Source organism: Parasteatoda tepidariorum, chromosome 8 (genome assembly GCF_043381705.1).
Source record: "Parasteatoda tepidariorum isolate YZ-2023 chromosome 8, CAS_Ptep_4.0, whole genome shotgun sequence".
Taxonomy (NCBI): Eukaryota; Metazoa; Arthropoda; class Arachnida; order Araneae; family Theridiidae; genus Parasteatoda; species Parasteatoda tepidariorum.
The window spans coordinates 48,436,221-48,448,299 of NC_092211.1; the positions used below are offsets into that span (position 1 = coordinate 48,436,221).

Consider the following 12,079-nt stretch of genomic DNA (forward strand, 5'->3'; position numbering starts at 1 on the left):
GAAAAGTTGCGCTCCTTGGTTATATGTTAGGGAAAATCTTGCAAAGTAAAATCCGTAAAATGTCTTAATTTAGGGAAAGAGGGAAATCTTAGTAGTTGCTATTGGTTTATGAAATAGATCGAATGTTTCCCACACAGAGCAAAGGGAAATATGTCCTGCTTTTAATTAAATGCATACTTGAGCCAAAAATAGATTTAAGAACAGAATGTGGCTTTTAAAAGTGTGAGAAAGTATTTCGATTAGAATAATAATTAGGATGAAGTTTCATAAAAGAAACTAACATAAAAAGATTAATTGAAGCTTTTTATGTTACATCCCCCCTCGCCAAAAATGTTTAGTTACAATCCAAAATTTTTAAAAATTATCCATTTGCAAAATCTTCCCTTTGGTAGAAGCACAATTATGCAATGCGGTGACTTGCAAAGCGGACCATATAACCATGTAAGGTTGCATAGCAATACTTGATGATTGATAAGTGTCAGCAAATAAGCCGGGAAAGTGTCAATTGGGTATTTGCACTTCATGAAGAAAATGACGGATACCCACTCATGTGACCTATGGCGTCAGTGCCAGCTGATCGTTTTTAAGCAAAATGGCTTGTTGACATTGATTTAAGTATCTCGGCGTAAGTTAGAATGTTATTTAACGTGAAGTTAGTTAAATACAGCGCAGTATCGCTCATCAAATTTGCTGAAATATAATTCTTCCTCCTCTACGTCTTTTACTTAACTTAGATTTATTATTTGTTTGTATTTTTATTGTATTGTAGCCATGGCGTATTCTTGTTTTGTGTGCCTTGCAACTTCGCTGAATAATTAGTTTATGTTCTACATAGCTTCGTGTCTGTCTTTGTGTTAATTACGAAATATATAGTAAAAGAATTGAAATCATTGTAAAAGAATCTTTGTGTAAGAATATAGAATATATCACTTAAGAGAATTGATACTTGACGGACTTGGCTTATTCGAAATAGAATGGAAGGAACAGTTGCTAACGTAAACAAATGTCACGTTTCAACAACCAATCAAAATCGAGGTACCCGCACTACATTACTTGCAGGTATCCCATTAACCATTTAAAAGCGTTGAATGGTCTGACCTATACCACCATAAAAGTAAACAAAAATGTGGCTCGTAAGAAAAAGAAAAAATTGTCAGCGGTGGATTGGTGCAGCTTCCGTACGCTCCCGAACCTAAGATTTCAAGTAATTACGCTTGCACTCTTCTAGTGCGCATGCGTCAGTTCAAGTGAAATGCGTAAGCGCCCGTGAAAAAATATAAAACTTAAGTAAGTGAAAATAAGAGATTTTGCAAAAATCTGCTAGTTAAAAACGCGAACGTAGTGGAAAATCATTTTAACTTTGACCACAAACTCAAAACAAACGCATACAATGGACGTAAACTATCTCTTTAAAATTGTTGCATACGATTCAAAATGCTTTGCACTACGTAAAACTGCCGTTATGTTAGCAGAGAAATTTGGTAGATTATAGAGTTTGATGAATTCAGTAATAAAAAATACAGTTTTTTATTATTAATAATGTTAAGAAAAATATTATTAAACTTTTATTGATTATTTTACTTCTTTCAACCAAATTCTAGAGTTAAAATAAATATAATTTATAATTTTAAAATAGCGAAAATATATCTAATTTTTTCTGGAACTATTGCAATTATACAAACATAATGTTAAATAAAAACCAATCAAATTATTTATTTATCGAATGAACTAATTGTTTCAAGATCAAACGATTCATTTCTAAATTTCATCAATATATTTCTTAAAATTCGCATTCCATATTCATGTTTTTAGTTCGAAGGTAGGCTTAAACAGAAAGCAACATCTCTCTAATCTTTTGATCTCCTACTCTGTGCCAAAACTACAAATGTGAATGTCACATTTAGGAAGACAGAATAACATATGCTAAAACTTCATATACAGTACACAGATAAAATAATAAAACTTTAAAGATATATATCTTAAAAGTAACTTTTCAAAAATTCATGGTTTTGGCATGGTACTGAAAATATGTTCTACATCTTTTAATAGAGTCCATCATGAAATAGCTGCTGCATATGAGACCGCATCTACGAGCAAATTTTTCAATGGTCGCCCTGATTGGATACGATCAACATCTGTAGACAGTGTGAACTTTTGCAAAGAGATGATGAATAAGTCCTCGTCCTTTGTTGCTAAAGCAGCTGCCTTAAAATCTGCGATTCAAGTCCATCAAGAACACACACATCAAGTAATTTATAACTTTATTCGGAGAAAAATAACATTTTATTACTAATACATTTTAAGATCTTCTATAGTGTCTAGCATAAGTTTTCACCTAGAATTTCGATCTGGTACTCTGAGGGAAACGTATGGAAACTTCCCAAATTGAAGCGCTCATATATAAAAGAAGATGTTTCTATTCTTTGCTAGTTATGGAAGTAGGCCTTTTCAAAGATTTCAATGTCATTAAAATACTTTCAATTTTTGACAATAAACTGTATGAATATAATCAGCTGTAGGAATTTAACTAAATATAACTGCCCAGAAGTTATATTTAGCAGGACAATTCAATGAAAAAAAAATTTACTACAGTATTTCTGAAATGGAGGGACAATGATTATAGATAACCATAATAAAAACAACAAGAACAAAAATTTTATAATAAATCATGGAGAGGGACAAAAATTAATTAGTGAATTACTTAATGCCAAAAAACATGAACATTTTTTGCAAATATTCCTATAATCAAATCGAGGAGAATACAAATAGTTTTTACAAATCCTTCTTTTATGATAAAAATTTGTATTTTTATTATATATTTACGTATAAAATCTTCTATGACATGTTCGTCGAATTTATAAGGAGAAATTGGGAAATGTTTCAAAGTTCATACATTAGCGACGCTTAAAATATTGTTCAAATGTTAGTCAAATCATTAGATAAAGCATATAATGACATGCTTCTAAAACTTCTTTGGCTGACACCTTGAAAGAATTTTGCACGAAGTCATTGACTTCATTGTTTGTTTAAAGAGATTATTTTCAAGGTAAATTTTTGAGATAATCAAAAATTCCGAAGTCACGTGATGGTAAAGTTGAAGAAAAAAAACGAAATTTTTCCACTCACATCAAAACAAAATTTTCCACTTCATCTGTTTTAAAAAGTTTTTTTTGTCGAATAACACGTTGAGAAAGTCTTCAGATATTACGAAATTTCGCGTTAAACGTCTATTGGAAACTATACTTAATAGTAATTTAAAACATTAAAAAGCTGCGTTGAAAATTCGCTTCTGAGGCAGTGTTACCAGTCTGGCAACACTTATCAAAAAACGTTACAAAAAATTTAAAACCATTTACTTTTAAACGTTCACCGTTCTTTTTTCGTTTGCGACCACTATTTTTATTGCAGCATGGATCTCAAGTATATATCTTTATTTAAAATTTATAGTTTACGATTGAAGTTGCTAATATGCTGACTGTCTAAAATTTTCAATTAACATTTGCTGCGCCTTGAAGGGTTTAGGTTGATCAAAGCTCAACTTCAAAAACTCGTAATTGTGACTGCAAACCTGAAAACGAAGACACGTGTGACCAAGTCTTGTGATAACTTCTATCTCGTGGGAAAATTTTTCAATAAAACTCTTCGGTATTGATGCTACAATGAGAGGAAAACCGCGAAAAATCTTATTTCCACCAGATGATAAGGGAGATATAACCCATAATTAATCTAGCATTAAAGATATTTTCTCTTAGAATTATGATCATCGTAAGCCGAAAACAACAAAATCAAGCTGCCCTCACAGGAATTCCAACCCAGTCAGCCTAATTAGAAAGCGAGAGCTCCCCCCCCCCTCCTAACTGTACCGTTACATTGCTGTTGTTGCTTTAGTTGACTAATTGTACCTATAAATAAATGTATCGTTGTAGTTTTTTTATTGTCAAATAATGTGATTTTCTTTTATTAGGCAATAAATGGTATGGGTATTGATCGTCATTTCTTAGGTTTGAGAAAAATTGCTGAAGAAAATAACATGCCAACTCCAGAAATATTTTTAGACCCAGCATATTCCAAATGCTCTTACTTCAGAATGTGTGGCAATCAGGTAACTTGCTAGAATTCAGAGATAAGTTCAAGATATGCTTCTAAAACATATTTAATGCGCGACCAAAAAAATTGAAAATGCTATTCGATTTCAGCCTATAAAACTATTACAAAAATACCTTAAAATAAATTCATTTATATTTCAAAATTGAATTACTATAAAAAATTGCAATAATAGTAATAGTAATAAGCGTTTGCATCTAAGACCACATACATATCAATATTTTTAATTATATACATAATTAATTCCCCTAAACTTTTTATTCTTGCACGAGTTTATAAAAATCTGACAAAATATGTAATATTTACATTTGTTAAGAGATAATAAAACACAATGAAACTAAATTTCTACACTCTTCATTGATATGTATAGTTTTTTTCCATATAGTAAATATGGTACGTGGTCAATGTTTGGAAGTAAAGGCATACTAAGTGTTTCTGAATTTGATCGACAGATTTAGTGATGCTATAATAGACATCAAGAAAATAAAAATACTCTAAGGAACGTGGTATGGCGTTGAAAGGATATTAATCGTGAATGCAGGCTCTGAATCTCATAGCACGGATATCCGTGGTTAAACAGTCGGACCAATTGAGAGTTTACAACTATCAATGTACAACTACATAGCTTTGTAATTTTGAACCCAACCCGAAAGACCAGAGAACTCCTGGATCAAGAATTGGGACAAACTATCCAGAGTGGAGGTCTTTTTGACGGAACTCATCAGCATTTGCGTTATGTGGTAAAGAAAATCACGAAAACCTCCCATGACTAATCTGACGACAAGGGTGCTCTAACCCAAGATCCTTCTACCACTGATGCTAAAAATATCATATATAACTGCGTATAACACCATGTATAACTGTGGTTGGTGTAATCCAGAAGCAAAATTCATATCGACCAACCATTGCTGGGATTCGAACCTGAATCACTTCATTGGGAGGCGAAAGCTCTATTTCCTGAGTCACCGGGGCTCTCATAGCACGGATTTGATTTGATTTTATAACCGTCGTTGAACAGCCGACCCAATATTTTGGGTTCACGACTACTAATGTTCAATTCCGTATTGTAATTTTGAATAGTCGTTATTTCGGCAGATATTTAACGCACGCCGGATTGCGTTCACGAATCATCTTGATATCACTGCGATATGTTGTTAGCGAGCACCAATTCTTATAATGATTAACCAAATAAATATTTTCGTTCGCTTGAAGTATCCTTTGTAGTTGTTTCCCAGATTGACATCGAAATGACTGCTTTTCGCGTTTTTTACCCTTTTAACGTGAATTGAACAAAGAGTAATGAAAAAAGAAGTCCAACTCTCAAAATGCTTAACTAGCACGGAAAATTTCTCAGTGCGGGATGCTATACCATAAGAATAACTTATAGGGAGAACAGCATACTTTGATTTAGCAGAGTATCATCTATTGTAAAACTTAGTGCATGAGTATTAGAAGCAAAAAGACAAGTCGCGTGAATCGGATGTTGGTTTGGAGCGATGCCTCCTACCAACCATTATTTCATTCCTTCATTCTATCTCAAAATGTGCTAGAAGATATAATCAAAATGGATGATATGAACGAATTCTCAAAGAAATATTTTAATAGTACAGTAATGTTAATAAATAGTGCAAAAATTAAGCAACAGGCCAACCATAAATAAAAAGACAAACATTCCTCCTCCATTCCCAGGCAGTGATTTGAGGGAAAGTTGGGTTCATGCCCCTTTACAAGGAGATCCGCTGCTCCTGTGCTCCTTAATGTTACTTTTTACTTAATTCACAGGTCCCTTACTTTCTAACCTTTGAGGGAACGCTTTGCATTCTGTCTAGAGAAGTTAGATTTCTTTCCGTATGTATATTCTTTTGGAAACACGATTAACATGAACAGCCATTGGAAGTTTCTCTAGTTACCTTTTATCATTCCACTGAATTTTTCAGACGAATTTTGATACCCCGTGTAGAGTCTGTAAGTCAACAGTTTTTTTTTTTCAAAATGAAAATCAATTAGTTTATTTAGTTGCGTATTGTAGTACAGCTGCATACACATCAGATAATTAATGCAAAGGTCTTTAGTGTTTCGTATCACGAAGTTAATCTATGTCTTAAAATTATAGGTGCCAACCAAATTTGATATTTCTCCACATCAAAGTCCTTTGGAACCTGATGGATATACTTGTCTATACAACCTTCATTTATCTCCCATTAGATTCAACATTTGTGCGCAAAAAGGTTGTCATGAAACATCAACTGCTGATTTTTACGAAGCATTGAGAGAAACTTTGATAGAAATGAAAACTGTTATAGATCATTCCAAAAGTGCCAATTTATGATGTAAGAGCTTCCTATCGTAAACTGCGATAACTTTGATCCGCACAGGTTACTTTGTACAGCTTTTTTTATCCAAACGTCGAAAAAATATGTGTTTTTCTAGTAGTTTGCCAAAGTGTAAAGTATGAGTTTTTTGATATAAAAAAAAGACTTTAGTTGACAGAGATTTTATGCTTTTGGGAATTTATATGTTGTTATTCTAACTGCCATTAGCTTTCGTTTAAAATAAAGTAGTTTAATATAAAAATTGTGTAATTGTACAATGCTTGCAACTCAGCAAACTTTTTACTGTACAATCTGTAATAGAAAAATACAAAAAAATTAAAATGAGGGAGCACCTCTGTTAGCCGTAGTCATCTTGTTATTTCTATTGGTGTTTACAGGCGTTTTTTTTCTCTGTTCTCAATTTCAATGACAGGCTGTCATAATTTGTCCATAGATTTTAAATATATATACATATATATAGGTATATACACAATATATATATATATATAATTATGTCCATTGTCCATATAGTGTCCATTTGTCTTTCATAATAAATAAAAACACACTCTTTGCACTGCTTGACTACGTAAACTTTTTTTTAAAGTTGGTTATCTTTCTAGACGTTTTACAAATTCTGATATCATTGGTTTTGCTTTTCTGTAGCTCGCAAATATGCAACATAATTGCGAATATGTAAGCAGAGGGTATGTTACACATAGTACTGCACATTTAACAAAATCTATTATTTGCGAATTGCTAAACATTTACAAAATCAACAAACAAGGCCAACGAAATTTTGAAAACAACTGTAACATGAAGAAACTATGCCAAATAGGATTTATAAGCTTAGTCATTATTAAAAAGAAGGAAATTTCTTGTTAATTAAACGCCAATTTTACGGCGAACATATATTTTTGAAAAAGTTATTTACATAGTTTTTGCTTTGCTTTCCTTATAATTTCTGTGATTTTTAAGTTGTTATGCATAATTTTTCAATGAATGAAATAATGTAAATTATAAAATAGCATTTTTTTCTTAGCATTACAAGAGAAGCCATAATTTCGATACAATTTGTAAATATCTTCATACCTACTTGGCAAAAACACATTCATTAAATTTTAATATCAAAAAAAAATTTAAACTCTATATGATGCTTCGAATTATTTAATGCATAGTACCATACATTAAAAATATGTATTAAAAGATATTATCTGTTGATATGTTATATTTGCATAGTTATGGAGCAAAACGAAGTTATAAATTTACAGAACAATATTTTAAACTTAGACAAGATTTACAGAATATATTTCGACAGAATCGTATATAGTTAGTTGGAAATTGCGTAAAAGCTACCCAATATATTACATGTATGGAAAGAAAAAATGCGACACATAATATTTATGTGTCTTCGAGTAAAAACTTGGCGCTAAGTTATTTAATAAAGAGACACGACTGCGCCACTTACTGATCGTTTATTCACAATGCAAATGAACTTTCACCTAAAAAGGTGGAAAATCCCCATTATATCTTCAGGTCTAATAAAGTTCGTCAGTATAAAAAGGAACCTTCCATATTTTTCAAGGTCTCTTCTTCCGAAAACTCAACCGGAAACTCAGAACCTGTCGGGAACCTTCAGTCTTCATAGAAGTTCCGTCAACTTATCTTTTTTTTTATATATATAAAGATAGCTCTTACGCAATAATAACTTAAGTTGTAATTATGTGAATAGAAAACAAAACAAGCAACTCTTTTTTGCTCGGGGCCAGTTCTCAAAAAAAAACACAACTATGACACGTTTAAATCTAAAATGAAGTTAATTTTTTGTCATATTTGGAAAACCCTCACTTGTTCCGTCAAGTATTATGGAGTTGATAACTTTTACGAATAAATTTATAAAAACTAGTGATAATCAAAGCGGTAACAGAGGTCGATTAAATGAAACATTTAAACTGGATTTTGACAAATGTTTTAGTATACGGATAGTCTTATTTGGACACTACAAGGTAAGTCTTCGAAGTTTCTTATATTAATTTCTTCTTTCCAAAAAAAAAATTTTTTTTTATTTTTGCTTTTGATTTGAAGGGTCGAAGCAATATAATGATGCAACACTTTTTCTAATAATTCATGAGTGTATTTTTGATGAATAACGCAACAATTTACATGTATGCAGTCCGATATTTCTCTGTATTGTGCTGTCATTGTGCTAGAAGAAATTTGCGGAAACCTGTGAAGTGCCCATCTGGAAACTATTCAAGGGAACAATCTGATGAGAATTATGTCGTCTTCGAACGAAAATGAAACTTTTCACTATATTGACCAAACCCTTTATTTAATAGCAAGTAAAAGTTTTGCTGAGTAAAATATAATTCGTGAAAGTGATAGATCTATCAATACTACTACATTTAGTTTTAATAGATCCATCAATACAGTCAATTTACATTTAGTTATAGTTTTGAGCAACGCAACTTTAATGGCTTCTCTCGAGATCTTCTTTTCGGTTTAAGGCGGGTTTTTTTAAGTATTTACTACGCAGTTTTTCTGTTTACTACCTTTCTGGCTGTGTTTTTCATTTGTATACTCTAATAAACACCTCTTTTTAAAATAAATGTTGTTTCAAAGTAGTATAACCTCAGAATGTTTTTCTTTTTAATATTTGACTAGGTCGCTTTTAATCTTTTTATTGAAAAATACCAATCAAAAATATTATGTTTTATGTATAAAAAAAAATATGTAAAAAATAAAATAAAATGATGAATAACATAAAATAGGAAAAACTTTCTTATTTTTAATTTTTGCGTCATTTTCAATCGAAATAGAGCAGAAATATTTTGATATAGCTGTTTTTTTTTTTTTGAATGTTCTTAAATATTGTTTTAATCGAATGCGTAATGCTACTATCATTTTAAAAAAATTGAATTAGATTAATCTCTTTAGATTTTGAATGAAAATCTGGAAAATAAAAAAAGAAATTATTAAAGCACTTTGGAATAAGAGAGAATTTCATGCCATGCAAAAGATATATACTAACAAATCAGTAGCAGAAAAATTATTACGTAAAAAAATAAGAAAAAAGGCAGTTTTTACATTGCCAAAGTAAATGTCACGATATCATGTCAATTTTAATCTCGAATATAATCAAACAATATCACGAATCAAAAACTTCGATGTTTTGTTTTGTTCATTTCTCTGTTACCATTAACAATTACTGTTTTCCAGAAAAAGATCTACTTAAAAATTTACTCTTTTAACTTAACAAACTTGGAGCTTATTTTATGTTTTGCATTGATTTCTTTTTGAATTTGACATTTTTCGACATCATTTAGATTTGACATTTAGAGAATACTGAGCTGCATTTTGTTTATTAACTAGAGAGCTATGTTACATCAGAATATGTAACAGATAGATGGCTGAAATAATAGTTTTATGTATCTTACATCCCAGTAAATATTTAAAATAGAAATATGAAGAAATATTTTTTGGAACAAAATGATGATACGCCGCATTTTTAAATTGCTCAGGAGAGTGCTTCTGGTATCCACGTATCTTGTAGGTAATAAATATCTCAGTGCATTGTTCTGTTATGTAAAGTAAATTCTAAAAAACTTGTAAACTATTTATCTGGAAAGAATATTAAGGGACAGTTGGAAGTGAAACTATCAAATTTTGAAAATTGAGTAAACTACTATTGTATTATTGAGTAAACTGCTAATTGAGTTACTACACCCTATGATCCCAGAGTGTACCATGCATAGTATGGTACGCTTTTCATATCATACTGTCCCAATACATAGCCCCACCCTTTAAATTCATCTACAGTAAATATTCTAATGTTAAATAACCAAGTATGTTTACTAACAATCTCAGCACATTATGTCTTCTTAAAACGCATAATTAAAGTACAGAAGAACCTTTATTATCCGAACCTCTTTATCCGAATACTTATGTGTACCTATTTTTCATACCTCTTTTAACTGAATGCGAAGTCGACTTTGAAATGCTTTATTTAATGAGCTCATAGTTTTTTTGTTATTTTCCCAATTTTAAAATTACAACGAGCTGTACCTGAGGCCTTCAAAATAAATGACACATTTTGTAATGCATGACTACTTAGAATATTTATTTGAGCAATAAATAGGTGTTTTGTTAATTGATTACTTCCATTTCTGAAAGGTGTTCTTGTTGTTCAATCTACATTTTCTATTTTACAAGCTCGTGAGCTAGTACCTGAAAAATAAAATTTTTAGTTAGTAGCCAGTGGCCGGTAGACTCTAATAATTGGTAGCCACTTTTTCCCAAAACCAATACCTATATTTCCGCCTGCCAGGTGGCCGAGCAGTTAGCGCGCCTGACTGCGAAGCCAATGGCTGTGGGTTCGAATCCAGCTCTGGGCATGGATGTTTCGCTCTTGTGTTGTCCTCTGTTGTGTGTGATATGTGAATGTGGCCCACCCTGTGAACGGGTTTGTGGCAGTGTGGCGTGGATAATGTTGCTCGCCTCCGTGACTTTGGTTCACAGGTGCCCACTGGGTAACGTAAAATGAGTAACAATTCCGGCATCTTCTAAGGCGAAGAATAAAGTTCAGAGCCTGCCATTTGAAGAAGAAGAAAAAAATACCTATATTTCCTTTTGATTTAACAGCCACTTTTTTTTCCTTATTTTTTTTGCTCGGATAAAAAAAAATTTTAAATTTCAGATATATTAGATACACTCTATGGCTGTAACAGGTTAAGTCAACAATAAAAATTATATAAATTTCAGATCATTTCTCTTACCGTTGCTTATAGCCCATTGTGAAGCTCTAGTGCGATGTGAATAAAATACGCTTCTACTACCACAATTTTACTACTTCACTAATTTTACTACCATTTGGGCTAAAAGGTTAGCATATCAGCTACATTAGAAAATATTACATCGTAATGAAACTGTTTTAGGTAAGAAAAATCTTTTCAGAGATTGCAAAAGAATATAATTCAGTAAAACCAAAGCGAAAACAATTAAATCGCCAAATGATTCAGAATTTGATTCTGCTTCGTGTAAATGAAATGAATATACATGATTTGATACAAGTTTTAATATAAATAATTTGATAAAAATGATGTTCGTATAAATGATTTGATATAAGTGAGAAAGGATCAAAGCCAATATTGCAAGTGAATTTTAAAATAAATAACTTTTTACATATTTCACAAAAATACATTCATTAAATAGTCACATTAAAGCTAAATTTAAATAATAAGTAGTACAATTATTAAAAAAGTCAATTTTCAAATCCAAATTGTAGTAGTACTTCCTTTAGATGGCCAAGTAGAGCAGCACAAATGACAAATAATTTTGAAGTAAAATGATTAAAATTATTTCAATTGTCTGAACTAGGCCCGATCCTAATTTCTTTGGTTGATCATTGATTGATTCGATTTGTTCATTTACGTCGCACTAGAGCTGCACAATGGGCTATTGTCGACGGTCTGGGAAGCATCCCTGAGGATGATCCGAAGACATGCCATCACAATTTTGATCCTCAGCAGAGGGGAAGGCACCCCCGCTTCGGTAGCCCGACGACCTGCACGCGAAGTCGAGCACTTCACGGTAGCACAGTTTAACGAGGACCAATACCGCACACCCTCGGTCCCTAATCAGACTGATCCAAGTGGTCACCCACCCGC

The 12,079-nt window shown here is 31.7% G+C and overlaps 2 protein-coding genes across 6 annotated transcripts in view; both read left to right on the top strand.

Annotated features, from left to right (window-relative positions):
• LOC107452957 (carnitine O-acetyltransferase-like) overlaps positions 1-6,783 on the top strand; it is a 31,161-nt gene extending 24,378 nt beyond the window's left edge. For all 4 annotated transcript variants that reach the window (XM_043045026.2, XM_016069591.3, XM_043045025.2 and 1 more), the window contains 3 exons: positions 2,050-2,248; positions 3,965-4,102; positions 6,218-6,783. In XM_043045026.2, the coding sequence (XP_042900960.1) occupies positions 2,050-2,248; positions 3,965-4,102; positions 6,218-6,433 (553 nt within the window). In that variant the 3' untranslated portion in view covers positions 6,434-6,783. The remainder of the gene's footprint in view (positions 1-2,049; positions 2,249-3,964; positions 4,103-6,217) is intronic.
• Positions 6,784-7,986: 1,203 nt separating this feature from the next.
• Positions 7,987-12,079, top strand: part of LOC107452963 (NADPH oxidase) — a 41,460-nt gene continuing 37,367 nt past the window's right edge. For both annotated transcript variants that reach the window (XM_071183852.1, XM_016069601.3), the window contains exon 1: positions 7,987-8,419. The gene's annotated coding sequence lies outside the window, so the exon portion shown is untranslated. The remainder of the gene's footprint in view (positions 8,420-12,079) is intronic.